Source organism: Diabrotica virgifera, chromosome 5 (assembly GCF_917563875.1).
Source record: "Diabrotica virgifera virgifera chromosome 5, PGI_DIABVI_V3a".
NCBI lineage: Eukaryota > Metazoa > Arthropoda > Insecta > Coleoptera > Chrysomelidae > Diabrotica > Diabrotica virgifera.
Window position 1 is genome coordinate 18,223,767 of NC_065447.1, and position 18,256 is coordinate 18,242,022.

Consider the following 18,256-nt stretch of genomic DNA (forward strand, 5'->3'; position numbering starts at 1 on the left):
GAGAAAAAGATTATTAAGGATCCTCTAAAAAAATTTTTATGGGCTGAAATTGTCAGGATTCTATTTTTTCATCTCAAGAAAGTAAAAAAATCGTGGACAAAAGAAAAAAATATCGATTTATTTTGACCCACTCGAACATCGTAATCATACTTGACAGACTCTAGAATCACTATTTTTCATAAAAGCAGACGGAACGCCCCCCAACATCCACCCAGGTTGTATTTCATCGACCGGCAGAGGGCGAGTAGCCGCAAGCCCTACATCGACGCACACAGCTCAACTCATCGGTGGCGCCATCTCGCCGTCGCTCTTCACATCACCGTCGCACCAGCAACAGCAACCCCTAGTCATGGCGAATTACCCCGTCAGCGCCAACTTGATGATAGGCGACTACGTCAAGCCATCGATCGGTCCCGTTTCGATGCCGTCAGTATATCGCCAGTAGTCTTTGTAGTTTTTAATTTATTTTTTTAATATTAAGGCACTCGAGGAGTCCGTTAGCTGACCTACGTCGAACGTTGAGAGAATGTCTTCATTTGGTAGGTGACTCGCCGTATTAGGAGTGAAAGTGACGCGATTTTTAAAGACTTACCACAAACTATTTAAGTGTTCAGAGTATATTCAGTTTTGGCTTCATGTAAATACCTCGGAAATACCAAGATATACCTCTGTAATATGTTGACAAGAGCAATATTAGCTTCCTTTTTATAAGCCGTGATATCTTTTGTTTGACATGCAATCTGCAAAATGCTCAATTCATTAATGTAAGGTATTTGTCTAGGAGTAAAGGGGGATTTTGTGGCTGATTGAGGTCCATGAGATTTTACAACTGATTTTTATGTATTTGGCCAGCTAAATCCATATCTTCAACATGATGATCCGAATTTTGGGCAGGAATTTGTTATTACCAATTGAATTGTTTAAATGCTTATAAGTAATGAAGGTATTCCCTTTCTTAAATCATATTTAGTTTCTTAAAAAAAACAAACCAAACAAACAACAAATTAAATCGGTTCTTAAAAGCCGAGATATTGGAAATTTGTTATTAGTACATTCTTTCACGGTTTTTGCTGTAAATTTTAAAGAACCGCTTGGATTGACATGAAATTTGGCATACGCATAGATAACATGTCAAAGAAAAAAAGTGATATGGTGCCGATGTGTGCTTTTGCCCTAGGGGTGAGTTTCACCCCATCTCGGGGGTGAAAAAATATATTTCCAAGATAAGTCCCGAAATGGATATTCCCGAATATGTTCATTTTTCAACAAAATAACCACGTTTTTAGACGGTTTTTCGCAAATAACTCAAAACCTAAGCATTTTGTCGAAAAAAATATTCTTAGCAAAACTATAGCCTATAAAAAAGTGAAAAAACGGTGTATATATTAGGTCTCTATACCTAGCAAAAGCAGAGTTATAGCTAATGAAAAATAGGTTCATATTCAAAAAATTCCAAATAGAATAATTCAATGGGAAATATCCAAATAATGAAGCATTCTTGGGGAAAACACATTACAACTTTTTTAAGTGTTTAAAAAAAGCTTTATTTCTGTTTTTATAAAAAAAATTTCTAGCATCAAATGTAAGCAAGTTACGCTCAAAATAAAGTTGGTCCCTTTTGTTTTGGCAAACAAAAATCAGGAAGATCACCCCCCAATTAGCAACTTAAATGAAATTAATCGTTACCGCTTCACAAGTTACTTCACTTATGTTGTGTTTATATGATATGTAAGTTTCATCGATTCAAAGTGCTTATTTTTGAAAAAATTTGGTTTTAAAGTAAAATTTTTAAAAATTTTAATTTTGAAAAAAACGCTATTTTTCAAAATAACTTAAAAATTGTTAGAGATACCAAAAATCTTAAACAATAAAAAAAGTCGGCTTTACTTTTCTGAATATTTTGTATTTTTTTGTTTTTCTGTAATACAAAAATTGGTTAAGATTCGGTGTTTCTAAATTTGCATACACTCGTGATAAGTGACTCGTTCAAGCCCTTTTAACTACAGCTCTTTAAAAAATAAGGACTTTGAACCAATGAAACTTACATATCACATGATCAATACATACGCGAGTAAAAAACTTGTGAAGTAGTAACAATTAAATTCATTTGAAATGCTAATTAGGGGGTGATTTTCCTGATTTCTTACCAAAAAAAAAGGGACCAACTTTATTTTGAGCGTCACTTGTTTACTTTTGATGCTAAATTTTTTTTTTTAAGCAAAAATAAGCGTTTTTTAAACACTTTAAAAAAGGTAAAATGAGTTTTCCCCAAAAAAGTGCTTCGTTTTTGGTTATGGCACGTTAAAATATTCGATTTGGAATTTGACGAATATGAACCTATTTTTCATTAGCTATAACTCTGCTTCTACTAGGTATAGTGACCTAATATATACACCATGTTTTTCACTCTTTTGCGTGCTATATTTTTGATTAGAATTTTTTTTTTCGACCAAATACTTACTTTTTGAGTTATTTGCGAAAAACCGTCTGAAAACGTGGTTATTTTGTAGACAAATTAACATATTCACTCGCAAACAAATCGAAAAGTATTAACTTGGTGAAAAAACTTATAGAACAAAAGTTGCTTAGAATTAGTCATAATATCCATTTCCGGACTTATTTCGCACATATATTTTTCATCCCCAAAAGGGGGTGAAATTGACCCCTAAGGCAAAAGCACACATCGGCACAATATCACTTTTTTTCTTTGACTTGTTAGCTATGTGTATCCCAAATTTCATGTCAATCCAAGCAGTTCTTTAAAATTTAGAAGTTTTGCAATATTTTACCTAGTACACTTTAAGACCAAAAATAATCATCTTTTTCAAGAATTTTTTTCTCAGAACTTTTATTAAAAATGAACATAAAACTTTTTACATATTAATTTTTAACTATTAGAGAGTACAAAAAATATACCCTTTTTCATTTATGCTCGTACACTAATATTATACAAGGCGCAAAAGTCGAGGCTTCGAAAAATGATGGCGGACAGTTAATCTCAGGATTGTGATATCTGAAACAAAAAAATCGTACTTCATTTGAAAGAGGAAGGTTTCTTACGTGACAATTTACCACAATTTGTCCAAAAAATAAAAAATAAATATTTTTTAACCATGAAAAACTGAAAGAAAACGGGCGATTTTTTCACAAAATTTTTTTAAACTTCCGTATAATCTTTGTTTTGCGGAATTTTTCACTAACGGTGGTAAATTGTCACGTAAGAAACCTTCCATTTTCAAATGAAGCACGATTTTTTGGTTTCAGAAACCCCAATCCTGAGATTAACTGTCCGCCATCGGAACTACTTTTTTTCGAGGCCTCGACTTTGGCGCCCTCTACAATATTATTGTACGTGCATAAATTAAAAAAGATATAATTTTTGCATTCTCTAAGAGTTAGATATTAATATGTAAAAAGTTTTATGTTCATTTTTAATAAAGTTTCTGAGGAAAAAAATCTTGAAAAAATGCTTATTTTTGGTCTTATAAAGTGTACTAGTACCTTAGAACGTACTATATTTGAAAATAACAAATTATCGACTATATCAGACATTCTTGCTTTTAACTTTTGTCCAACGTAAGAAGATTTAATAGTAATGTAGTACCTCATTTTAAACCTATGATTACAGGCGCCAATTTTAAATTACTGTATTTTAGCGAAAAGTGCATCAATATGAGTTTAGTAAAGTTCAAAATTTTCGTCTTCCATGGTACTATAGTCCTCATTGACATGCTACTAAATTTTTTGATCTCGTACCACCGGAAAATCATAAACAAATTCGATTGTTTTTTTACACCAAAATTGTATACTTAAGAATTATATAGTTTCGTCAAAAATGGATAAAATTTTATTTCTCAAAATTCATTTTAAAGCTTATAATCATTTCATTAAAAGCAGGTGCTTTAAATATTTTTACGTTGATTAAAAGCAAAGTTATAACAAAAATGTCTGATCTATTCAATGATATGAATACAGTTGCAATATCTTGGCTTCTAATGGACCGATTTTAATTGTTCAAAGTTTGTTTGATTTGTTTATTTAAAAAAAAAAAACAAAACATGATTTGAAAAATGGGTATATCTTTATTATACCTTATTTTAAACTAAGAGGAGTAATTTAAATTAACCGCGCCGTAATGCTTGTTTGTAATTGGTCCAACCGCAGGCAAGTTTACTCCACTAAATTATGAAATTTTGACTCTGTTGACATTTTTGAAATTTTGACACAGGTTAGTTAAGTTATATCGGCGATTTTTTTAGTGTTTTTGCGTTATTCCTCTAATTTTTAGTTTTTTAGTCTTCATTTATATAATAAACAGTTGTTTTTGGAACTCTTAGCGACATATTAGTATACTATTTGTGGATTACCGTATAAGGCCGGCAGGATCAACTAAAACAGAAGATGAATCTGGTTATTTTTCTAGTAACATTATTTTGTGTGAATCTGTCTTGAGTCTACTTCTCCTAGTTTAAAAACATCGTATAGTTTATTGATTATAAGCATTTAAACAAGTTAATAACAAATTTCGGCTCAATAATTCGGATTCAGCGGGTCAAAATACATAAAATCAGTTGTAAAATCTCATGGATCTCAATCAGCCACGAAGCCCCCCTTTACCCCTACACTGTATGTTTTTTATTTTATTATTTATAGACATGAAACCCAAACAGGTTTTATATCATCGAGGGACTTATTTATTTTCACTTTTTCCCATGTTTATTTCAATTTTTCCTATCTTCCATTATCTTTCTTGCCTTTTTCCACCTGCTTCTTTATCCTCGACTAATCCATAACATTTTGTGAAGTGTTACAAAAGTTATATTGTCAACCAAGCCTACACGACTAAAAAAAATTTTTATTCCATCGAATTGAACATTTTGCACTATTTATTTTCTTTTTAATTAATTCACCAATGGAGATTATTAGATAGCTACAACCGAAACGCAACTAGTTTTTATTCAATTTACTTAATAATCACAGTTTGGATGTTTTCTTAGGGTAAAAGTTTAGTGAATAGTGAATATTAGTAATTTTTTTCGAATTAGGATACAATTTTAAAATATAATTGTGACATTAATTGAATATGATTTCTATAATTACCTTTTTTACCTACACAACCTTTTCCTTCATGTAAAACTTCAACGTCGCTTATAGACAGATACTGGCGAACTTTTTGAGGTGAGGGCCAGATAAAATAAATTGAACAAAACACATTTTTATAATTGATAAACTTTTTTTTCATCATACACAACTTCGATGATACAACAGTAAAAAAAACTTTACAAACTTTGAAAAAAATTTACAAAAATTAGTTATTCTTCTTTCTTGAATAATATGACTAACGAAACTGTGACAGACCTAACCTAAAAGTTGTTCATAATTTGGTAGAAACTGTTATTTGAACTGGAAGTTGGAGTTGATTGGAAGTAGTGAAGCTAAATGGTGGTCTGTCAGTTGGTTTCTGACTTTGTTTTTGTGAAGGTTCGTAGTAAAAAACAACTGTTCACTTGTAGAACTCAATTTTAGAAGCGTTGTTAGAAAGAGTTGCTTCAATTCAGTGTTACATTGCAATTCAATCAGTTCAAGAAGAACACCCTGGTTAAAGAACCTCAGAAGCTGGTTTCAACAACATCTGTGTAGCTTTTGTGCACTACTGCAGGCAAGATAAAGATTTCCATGATGATCGCCAACATTCACTACGGATAGACACACCAAGAAGAATATTATGGTCCTTCGAACCGGATCTTAAGCTTCTTGCCAGAAACGTTAAATCGCCGTCTTAATACAACAAAACAATAGATTTATTTTAAAGCTTACAATACCTCTGTCTCTACAGACCTTGTGGAACCCCGACCTTCTGCATGATCCTCTTACAATCCTCACTGTATTGGACCTGACACCGTTATCTGAGATCAAGCTGCTGGAGATCGTCGTACATCTATTGTATACCAAACGTATTTTTGGTTTTCTTCAAATTTAATTATTATACTGGTGATAAAATCACATAGACCTATCAACTTACAAATAATATCACCCTTACATTAATCATTCTTCATTGTATGATCGCACTCTGAAATAATCATCTAAAAATCTAATTTGCAGGTTTTCATTTGCCAATTTGGGCTTTTACATTTCGCACAATGTGGGACTTGAATATAACCATCAACAAAGCTGAAAAGATCTTTGTATAGTACTTGCCACATAGGAAGAACCAGATTCTTAAGCTTAGAACCAGAACGATACTTTGTTAAGACTATCATCTATCAAAAGCTTTTCGGAAACATTAAAAAATATTGAGATGCATAGCACTGGTTTGTCTTAGTTGGCAATTACTATATAAATATTGACAGTAGTTCTTACCGTACAATCATATTTAATATTGCATCAGTCTTAAATGTTAAAATCACAGTTTATCTATTGCAGTGGAACAAAATTTATTGACTTATGTTACATATGGTCTTATATAGAATGGCTCAGAAAGATCTGCTGATAGGTCTTTTGTTGATGAAATTCAGTCATGTAATAAATATTTCTGTACATTTATGCTAAATAGTTAAATATAGATATGATATACAGTGCTTCAGTTGTTGAATTAGGGTAATATGCATAGCATTAAATATGGCAACAACGCTTACTCTACGCTTGCTTTTAGTTGTAATTGTTTTAAATGAGAATATTGTCGTCATGAGCATCACCGTACACTGTTGCCAAGTTTTAGACATTCCTGATTCAACAATGGCGTTGTATGCATATAAAATTAAAATTTTACCTATTATTGGAAGAACAGAACACCTGTATGGGGGGAAGAAGTCATGTAAATTAATATTTTTTGTAATTAGGGAAAAGTAACCCTATGTTGGGTATTAACATCAGAATGCTACTATCCTCATACTGTTGTTTATTATAAAGAAGGAATAGGTGAAACCAAACCCAATTAACAAACTTAATGATAAATATTTATTTAAGAGTAGGAAAACTGATAATTGTATTACATCCTCAAATCAAATACATAGGAGCTATGCACCAGATGAAAAATTATATTAATAAGAAAATTATGTAACAATTGAAAAAAATAGATTACTCGAGAAAAATACTTCCTTCAATTAAGATTCCTAGTTTCTTTGGTCGAATTAATCAACAACTTTTACGCGAACATTTTCATCCGAGACGGTGCTTTACAGTACGCGACAGTGTCTGCCATTGTGCTTATTTGTGTTTGTTTTGTGGCCTATTAATTATCATAGAGAAAGCTGAATTGACGGGAAACCGCCGACCGAGAAGCTTGGAAGACACACAATCATTTTCTCGTATAGGGCTTTTCATTCACAGTCATTTGTTTCGAGCTTGTGTCACGTGTCACATAATATTAATATATCTACGACATACGTTATTGGTATATACAATAATACAAACCAAAGACGTATGACGTAGATATTAATATGTGACACATGACAGAAGCTCGAAACAAATGACAATCGACGAAAAGCCCTATTTAAGTTCCCCAACAGCATAATATCTTATCAACTTTAGCTCGAGATGATATGATTACATTCGAGATGCATTTAGATCGTTTAAAAACTCTGTAAAATATTTGTTCTGCTCTTGCAAGTAGGTTGTTGATTTTCAAAAAAATTCTCGTGTTGGTTTTTGTTGACTTTTTTGGTCGCATGAGCTTGAATAAGCAAATTGTTAATAAATATCTTTTGATTAGCCCTTATGTAAAATGAACTCATTTATGTAAATGACGCACCGTTTGGAATTATCGTGTTAAAATGCTATACCAACTCTTGCTCCATCTGTTGGTGACCCCAACAAACTGATTTTTTGCGACGTTTACTTGGCAGTTATATAATTTTTTTGACATCTATGTATGGCCAACATAGCTTTTGATTTCTGAAATTTTTCTGCTTTTGAGCAATGCGCGTAACCTGATAAATTATTATAGTTAGGAATAAACTTTCTTTGGTGAGTTTAGAATTTTATTTAAAAATTTTTAGCTGTTTTATTTTATTAATAAATTGTATGTGAATATTTTTTTGTTTAAATCTTTGCTATGAGTATGTATGCTCGATTGTATATCAATTTCCACTCGGTCAAAATATAACTAACGCACAGAGCGGTATTTTACATAAAAAGCTGTCAAAAAATGGAAATTTCAAAAACTAGTATTTTGGGCCGATTCTTGTACCTACACTAGGTAACTGTTTGTGGCGTCGTGTGGCACCACCCCTACCATAAATAGCCTTACCAAACAAATTTTGCAGCTCCACTTCATAAAACATTTTGGCTGCGTTTAGTTGTGAGCAGGGCTGGGCCGGGTGCTGATAAATTGTACTCGGGTACACAGTACCGGGTACTTTTTATATTTGAGGAACGAGTACAGAATACCGAGTACATTGCTCAAAAAAGTACCCAGAGTACAATACTCAAAGTACAATTACCCGAATTTCTCGGGTGCTTATTTCGAGTACATTTGAATATAGAACCCGAAAAAAGGTAAGAAGGTACTTACCTAATAATTATCTCTGCCTCTCTAAACATATTTATTTATGAGTCATGAAAACATAAAATAACGTATCTAGGTACAACTCCAACTTAAATAAAATAATAAGAATTTTAAAAATTGATCATTGATTAATACAATAAAACCTGTCAGTAACGGTCACTAAAAATAAGGGACTATTGCCCGATATAGAAAGGTGGCCGGTATTTCCAGTCTTTGTAGTCCACAAATACATAAAAGATAATTGAACTTTGTTTATTTTGTTAATAAAAACAAATATAATTCTATACATAAACGGAAACTATTAAACTACTTTAATATCCTAATATAAAACAAAACTATACTACGGAAAAAGCACATTGATATACCTTTTTTAAAAAAAAAATGTCAACCCACTTTTATTTTTTTATATCCTTTGATAATAATTTGAGTTTTTACACCATATTTTTCGGCCAACTGTTGTGAATTGTAATCATACTTATAAATACTGACAAACCTTTCTCTTTTACAACACTTTTACATTTTATTATAGGATTTTAAGAACCTTTTGTGACCACCCACCAGATAAAGGTTAATCTCCTGTTTAGGTAAATACAATAAGTCCTAATAAATAGTACTGGGAATTTCCATCAACAAATAGACAAAATTATTTTAACAAAATTATTTTGGCTAACATTCACATTCAATTTCTCTAAAAGGGCTTTAAAATATGTGATTGTGATTATTTGGCCGTATTATAAAGGTGGCCGTAAATAGTAGGTCATAAATAAGCGAATATAGTATACCTATTGTATTACATACATATCAGTGGTGTCATCGTGTGGGAACGCGTGGGAACGCCGTTCCCGCACTGGTTAAGAAAAGAAAAAAAAATAGAGAATTTAGGTTTTGTAAACAAAAATTAGCAGTACGTTCCGGCACTGCGTTCCCGCACTGCTAATTTTGCCATGACACCACTGATACATATACATAATTGGTTTGCGGAATTTTTGAAACTGACCGTAAGTACAGGTGGCCGATTTTGGAAGGTGGCCGGTAACACAGGTTTTACTGTAATAGTATAACGCCACTCACACTCACTGATTAATTTTATTGGCTTTTAAGATAACTAATTTTTCAAAGTTTCATCAGTTCTTCAGAGCATTTCTTGAAGGGCTATTAATTATTAGGACGTAAGAGAATAGGCGTTTGCTTGACTTTGCGAATGGACTGATAGACTGATACTGAAAACGGCGTTTTTGCGTGTTGCTATTAATTTGCTCTCCCACATGCAGCTACAAGTTTATACTTGCAAAAAGTACTCGGAAAATGTACTCATATAATAAACGCGGGTACCGAGTATTTTACCGATATGCTACGGGTACGAGTACCGAGTACTTTATTGAAAATGTACTCGGGTACCGGGTACTGAGTACCCAAAATGTACTCAGAGTACAAAATTCGGGTATTGCCCAGCTCTGGTTGTGAGATGATTTTACTAAACTTTTTTGTACAAATTGAAATTTTTATTTTTTATATTGCAAGTGATTTTTGTGAAACGGGCAGTCATGGATATGCCAGAGGCAGGTAAGTACTCGGGTACTCGACATTGAACCTTTTTTTTAAATCTTAACTCTTCTAGAACTTGGTTGCAATATGTTAAAATTTAAAGAGTTGAAGGTATGTGGTCAAACAGTTCGGGTAAAAAATTACGTCACTTCAGATTTATCATAAATTATTACAAAATAGATATATTCAGATATATTACAAAAATAGCCACCACTGTTGATTTTGTTCTGTTCTTTCAATTGCTCAATTTTATTGTTTAATACTACAGTTTTGTCATTTTTATTGCTAGCTTAAAATACAGTGATGAGTGCATTAAGAACCGGTAAAATAACGGAAAAGACGGAAAACGTAATACGGTGAGAAATAACAAGAGATGAAACTAGTAGAGGTGGGAAATTACCAAGAGAAACCTATAAATTTACATTATATTGATAGTTTTCCATCTTTAAACATATCGGAGGTGTTTGGCAACTGCCACTGTGACAAGATAATTTTATAAAATTCTGTGGCAGTTCGACTCCGATACGTCTAAAGGTGGGAAACTATCAGTATAATGTAAATTTATAGGTTTCTATTAATTATTTCACAACGTTTTCCGTTACTTTGCCGGTTATTAGCGCATTCATCATTGTATAAATTTTATTTACTTATTATTCAGATTGTTTGTAATTTATGTACTTATATTAAAGTACCACTTAAAATTAAGGCTGCTCGGGTCTCCCGGGCATTTTCAACATTGAGACACTAGCACCCGATACTGATTATTGCTGAATTGTAAGTTTCTGGAAAGAGTAGGAGGGAAAGATGGGGGGGGGGGCACTTAGTCATGTCGATAAAAGGGATTGATATAGGTATAATTCCAGATAGAAACTTAAGGTAAATGTGAGCCAAAGAGAATTATGATGAATTTATGCAATTGTAGCCACAGGTTACATCCCAGATAGCAATATAAACTTGTTTCAAACGTGCAACAAGTTTGATACATCAAACATGAAAGCTTGCTGCAGGTTTGCCATGGCAACTTTGCAGCAAGTTTAAATCAAACTTGCTAGTTGGAGTGTGACAAACTTACATGAAGTTTGTTTTTTCAAACTTGATACAAACTTGATATAATAAACTTGCTGAAGGTTTGTTTTTGTTTTGTTGCATGAAGTTTGTTTTTTCAAACTTGCTTAAGGTTTGTTTTGACATACTAGCCACAATTTGAATAAAACAATGTGAATAAAAAATACAATACCGTTTTATATAACTATTTATTCAGTAATCACTCAACTAAAATACAATCTGTTGTCTAAAATTATTTATTGGAACTTACATTAAACCCGCTAGCTTCAGATTCCGATGCTCAGTCTTGTCTCAGCTCTGAAACAAATAAAAGAAATTGTTATAAAGTCTTGCTGTGTGAACAGAATTAATATTTGCTATTAAAAGAGATAAAAACATGTTAAAGTAACAATTTTACAATAAAACCTAAAACTTATTTATAAATAATATATTATAATATGTTTATTTTAGATAGTGTGTATGTAAATACAGTTAGAAGCTACGAAAAACATAAAAAAGAACTTAACTCAATTTCACCAAAGCAAAAAGAATACCTATCTGTACCTAATCACCACAAGCAGGTGGGTCTATGAAAAACTGAAGAAAACAAGCTTCAGCTTAGTAATTAAAGTCTCGGAGAATTGTACGGTAAATGTTGTAAAAAAATCAAAGAAAAATATCAACATCTGATAGGATATACCTAACCACAAATTATCACCGCTTGGCAGGATGGCAGGTTACTTTTCCCGTGTTGCCAGCTGTCGAGTAAGCTTTTTTCCTTAACGTACCTTAAAAATTCCCACTTTTATGATAAAATTCCCTCCTATGCTCCTATTTAAAAAATCTGTGAAAATATGTTGAATTGTTTTCAAATATTTTGATTTTTATAAATATTTTACAATTTGGACTGGAGCAAAGATTCCCTTATAAGTTAACTTTTTCCCTTTTATGTTGAAAATTCTCGCAGAAAGGGAAATTTACCACCGGTGGCAACACTCTCGTTTTCGTGGGCGTGACATCAGTCAGGGTAACGAACGAAACCGAACCGGCCGTAACGTGTGAGTCAACCAAATAGATGGCACGCGTGACGTGGCTTTGCAACTGTACGCTTACAGCAAAGTTGCTGCAAACTTGAATCATCATCTTTGTCATAACAATATTGCAGCAAACTTGACACAAACTTGCCTCGTCATATTTGACGCAGTAATTTAAAATCAAAGAAGAATCAAACTTGCCACAAGTTTACATGCTATCTGGGATACAACATCGGCAATCATAAGGCCATTATCGGCCAATTTATGTGTATATTTACTTGGTACCCTCTATGATTTAGAGCATTTAGATATTAAAGAGAAAATGAAAAACAGTTTATATTTCATTCTGTTTCAGAATGAAATATAAACTGACTGATTACCATCATCCTCTTACATGATCGCCCCTGAAACAGAATGAAGTATAAAATGTCTTTAATTTTCTCTTAGTTTACTCATACTGGATCAAGTTTCGAAAGAAGTTCACCTAGATGAATTGACGGGAGGTGACTGCATATTGTAGAGTCCCTTTCATGTCCTTTATTCATCGTTCGTTTGCTTTGTAAATTGTAGAAAGAACGGATTTGAACCAGAAAGTTTGTTCCACAATAGAAGTCTTTAAATTTGTGGATCTAGGACTTCTCATTGTGTTTTAGATAGATATGTACCTACTGCATTTATTACGTCAAACTTTGTGTTTTCCGTTTACAGCCTATAGTCTGTCCCTCCTTGACTTTACAGTACACGAACATACGACAATACAATCCTTATGGGAGTTTTTAGCGCGGCGATGCCGATTTTCTTCAAAAGAATTTTCAATCGGACATTACCAAGGTCCTAAAAATGTAGGTCCCTAAAAAATTTAAATTAAAACTAACCCGTTACAGTCAAGTAAAACAATATTTTTCATTGTTTTTTTGTGAGTGATAGTCATTTTCGAAAACTAATCAGCAATTTTATAATCGATATGCGTCATAACTTTTTTTGGTTAAGAATGTTAGAATATTCAACATTAAAAGTGGTTGTTGCTCTATGGTTGTTAATTTATGTATTGACAGTATTTATAGACAGTTCTGAAGTAATATCAAGAAAAATATAAAATATATTGTCAGTCAAGTTTAAGTAAAGTTTTATATTGTTCTACCAGGTCCTACAGTTGAGAATAAATAAAGTATAATAATAGTAGATGGTCAGTTCACCTAAATTAAATTATAACAAAGAATATTAAATAAGCTTAAAATTATTGCTGATAACATTGTATTATTGGAAAACTAAGTAACTCATAACTCGGAGTAACTCATTGCTTATTTGGAAAATTTGGATCCTAATTGCAGTTTATTGTTATTCTTAATCTTAATGACTGATTTCCAAGATGAAATTAATGTCATTTTAATGTGTTTACACCAATGAACTGTCAACACTGATGGAATCGCCAAAAATCGAATTTAATGACTTCAGGATGAGATAGAGATACTTAGGTAAAGGAGGGAAGATAATCGTCATCTTTCGTAAACAAACAAATTGACACTGCTAGTCAGGTACGTCAGGGTTGCCAGATTGGGGTATTTTCCCACAATTTTGGGGTAATTTGAAAGCGTATAGGGGAACTTCTCTAAGCAGAAATGGTTGGGAGATTTTTTGGGGTGAAAATTATGGAAGATTTTAAGGGGTCATGGGAAATTAAATTTGCGAATGTACACAGAACTGTATATTATTATATTCTCATATAATCGAAGAAGATAGGACCTATGAATTATTTCCAGGGCTCTCTGTTGATAAGTAGTATAATTTTTGTTTACTGTTCTCTACATTTGATTACTAATTTATTAAAATGCGGCAAAAATTTAAATTTGGGTGATTTGAGGGAATTTCAGTTTCTAAGTGGGGGTTTTATAAAATCACATCTGGCAACTCTGGTGGTAGTTATAGCAAATTTTACCTGAAAAATTCTCTGTCTCTCTAGGACCTCTCTCTTGTATGTTGCAGTCAATCTCGCTTCACTGTTTGAATGGGACGGGGCCATTCCATCAGTGTTGACAGTTCGTTGGTTTACACTCTACGACAGTGGCAGTGAAAGTGGGGAAGACGGGATTATAGAAAGAAGCTAAAATATAATATAGTTTAAATGTATTTAAATTATTTCTGTAGGTACCTACGTATTTATTAAGGTTTAACATATTGATGCGCTTAAATACATTATTATATAAATGTTTTATACACAATTATTTTTATTTTGTTCACATAAAGGTATTTTTCGGAAAAAATGTTTTAGAACCCCTGACAGCCACAAAATGTCAATAATATTAATTCCTAAGTTATTAATAGTTATCCTATAGAAAAAAGTATGTTTGCTTAAAACCTGTTTCTGATAAAATTTGGCATCACTGTTGGTCATAAGAACCTGTACTGTAAAGTCAAGGTGGGACGCACAATAGACTATTGGCGAGGAACCGCAAAGTGGGCGACGCCTGTTGGAGAATTTGAAAAGCATCAACTCAAGGAAAACATTGACTTTGCCATTAATTTGTGTACATATTTGCGGTCAGTTTATGTTGTAATTAACAATAATTTCGACTTAAAAAAACTATTGTAGTGTTCCTCAGTATTCATTCCTATTATACTCTACGTAATGACCTAAATTAACCAATGCCAAATCACACATTTTGTTAATTTAACGTTTGTATTAAACGTAGTATTTTTTAATGTTTAAGCCACTGCAAAATTAAATAAATAAATAAAATGTAGTATATATTCTGTACATAGAATGTACATTGTTATGCAAAATATCCCGACCACTTCGTAATTTCCAGAACACAATTATTATAAAATAAATTCACCTACTTAGTTTCCAAGTTTCCAGTTTTTATTTAATTAAAAATTGTTATCTGTTGGTGTAAAATAAACTGTAGTGCACCTATTAATTAAATTAAAAACAAAATTAGAGATCCTAAGATAGCTTAATAATTTTTAGAATGCTGTGTGATTATCGGGAGGCCAGATTTTTTTATGAAAAAAAGGTAAAAACAAATCACTAGTTAGCATCAAATTTTAATGAATGCATACAGATTAAACATAATTTTGAGTCGTCTTTAACTTATAAGATGGCTTATTTGCAAAACTTAGTGGTTACTTTGGCAAAACACTACTGTAAATGATTTTAATTTAACGTTTTAGAACTGTGAATTCAAATGACAAAATTAATTGTTTTCCTAGAGTTGTCGTCCATCTTTGAAATTTTGAGCGCCCTCTGTTGGAATTTAATTTTGCGAATAATATTTCGTGTTGTTGGTTGTTGCCGTCACTCTCGTTGTTTTTTCGTGTTTATTTACAGGCTAATATTTTTTATCCCTTAGTTACAGGTCACAATTGTGTGGGTCTTATGAACATTTGAAATATGAATCAAAGTTTTAGATTAATTTTGTCGCACTGATACCATACGTTTAGATCTGGATTAGAGATAGGCGAGTGAAGGAAGCGCTAAAATCGGCAACATTGCTTATGTAAATGAGTTGCATTGTCACTATAAAATCGACGAATGACTGAATAAATCAACGCGACTCTGGTGTGGGAAGCGAGGAAGCAGTGTTGCCATGTACTGGGTGTAATCCTATATATAATTTAAAAGTAAACACGGTATGACACGATTGTGTTGGAACATCCATTACCGGTTTCATCTCACGTGGTTCATTTAGTTCCCATATTCACGTTATAATAGGGAACTTGCACATTTTTTTATTACATAATAATGTTCAGATTTGTTTAAAAATGAGATTTCCAAAATTTCACGCTTCAAAAACTCGTAATAACCGAAATACATATTTAAAGTCTTCTGCGGTATAAAATAGTTCAAACTACCCGTGACGTCACATAGTTTTACATTAGTTATTATTATGGTTATATTTCGCTGTGTCTAGGTACACGCTAACGTGTACGCAAATAAAAAAGTTAGGTACACGCGAATTAATCTTCATCCAGCCAGTGACGTCATTATTTAGCGTGCGCAGTGACTGTGTATTTTGGTACAAGCTATTTTGATATGTTTAGTGTTTGTTTGATAGAAAAATATTTGTTAAGGGAAGGAAAGCAGAACTATTCAGATGTTTCAAACTTAATTGCAATAAATCAATGTATATATAAAAGTATATATTTAGGTTAGCAAAATAAATATATGTATTTAGTTGTCATGAGTCATGACACGTACAAAATATTGTTAAAATAATTTTTATACGTAAGTTAATTATTATTTTTAACTAAAAATACGCAATTTAACTAAACAAATGATTTTATTAACGTTTCGACGTCCAAATCGGATGTCATTGTAAAAATAAAAACAGTCAGATTAAATAAATTATTAGAAATTTTTTTTACTAAGCAACAACATTTTTGTTTAATAATATTTTGTATTTTGACAACGACGTCCGATTTAGACGTCGAAACGTTAATAAAATCATTTTTTTAGTTAAATTGTGGCTTAGTTCCAGTTCCCATTTAGAATAGTTGATTACAAAAATGCCACAAGGAAATAGCTTCAGAACAAGTTAATTATTATTGTGAAAGTCTTCCTTTTATTTTAATTTTGGACAGTAATACTATTTCACTTATAACTAAAAAAATATATATTAATTTATAGTCTCGTTAACTTTTTCATACTGTTTTAAAATGTTAAACTCATTAAAACCACTAAATAATTGTACACACTGCATAGTTAATTTAAAAACAAACACTAAACAAATAAAAAATAACAAATCTCTTTACTAATCAATATTAAAATTAAAGTGTAAACACAACGCGATTAAACAAATTTCAACACTCTGACACTCTAATTTTTTAATTTCTTAGTTTATTGGTTTATTTTCTTTAGTTTATTTTTCCTCCACCTACTTGGGTATTTGGCCAGCTCGTCGTCGGAGAATAAAGGAAAAATATTTATATTCTAATGACATTTATCGTATGTCGTTGTAATAATACATACCAGTTTGTTGAGATTGGAGTTTGATACAGTTTTTGAAGGAAAGGAAAGAAAAACCATTTTGTAAAAGTACAAATTTTCTATGAATAGTTCAAACGATCAAAAACACTTTTAAAGTCACATAACTGTATTTTTTACTGACGTTTATAATGTCTAATTTAAAATTATGTATACAATTGGTGTAGAATGTAAACATACAACCCTGTGACGTCACGACGCGTTTTTGGGTGGCTGGTATAAGTTGAATTTTTAGTCGTCTTTAGGGGCCAAACGAAAGACAAACAAAACTTTTTTATCTTTGATACAGGTTCTAAATTATGTTCTGTTGTGATTTATAACATTTTTTTTCGAATTTAAAATTTTATGCAAGTTCCCTATTCGAGGTTGCAATACCAGCTTTATTGTTTTTCGGTGTTTTTGCTAATTATTATAAAATTGACGGTTGATTTCACATAAGATTAATTTAAACAGGATTTAACCTGATAAATATAAGCGTCTATATTTTAAGTGGTACTATAATAGTATTAACAAAACTAACAACTTTATGAAGTGATACTTTTTTGTGAACCTCATAACTTTTATTTTGCTCATTTAATTTTACGGATCCCAATTGTGCAATCGTTTAATTTTGTATTAAGTGAAGAAGGGAGTGTTACTATTTTAAAAATGTTTGATCTGGAAGTATAGATAAGTAAGTCCCTAAAAAGGTGTTTTGAAATAAAAATATATGAATTAATTTATTTTAATTTTATTTAAAATTTGGCAGGCACTGCATTAGAATTTAAACTTTTTAAACTTCTGATTTACATAGTCATTCAGAATTTAAGGATTGCCCTGTATATGGTGGATCTGTGGGGAGGGAAAATTCCCCATCAACCCCTACAAGGTCCAAAATTAAAGAAAAACATTGTTGAAACATAAAAATATATTAGCTATAAATTATATAAAGACAAATAATGAAATTATTCTTCTTTCTATGTTTTTACCCTATAATAGTTCCTTTGATCGAGAAACTTCTGATACTTATAGAAATTCTACACTTCTTTTTTTATAAGAAATAGTAAGTCTTTAAAAAATATACGCGTAAAATTACGGGCAATTTTTTTCCGTTCTTTATACATAATAGAGTATTAAGTTATCATTTTTGCTATTAAATTATAT

At 31.6% G+C, this 18,256-nt stretch overlaps 1 protein-coding gene across 2 annotated transcripts in view; it reads left to right on the plus strand.

Annotated features, from left to right (window-relative positions):
- Positions 1-18,000, plus strand: part of LOC114332617 (histone-arginine methyltransferase CARMER) — a 56,215-nt gene extending 38,215 nt beyond the window's left edge. Inside the window, exon 4 of one of the 2 annotated variants that reach the window (XM_028282448.2) lies at positions 189-18,000. In XM_028282448.2, coding sequence (XP_028138249.1) covers positions 189-445 — 257 coding nt within the window. In that variant the 3' untranslated portion in view covers positions 446-18,000. Of the gene's footprint in view, positions 1-185 lie in introns of both variants that reach the window. The other variant, XM_028282440.2, reaches the window with a different exon arrangement.
- The last annotated feature ends 256 nt before the right edge of the window (positions 18,001-18,256 follow it).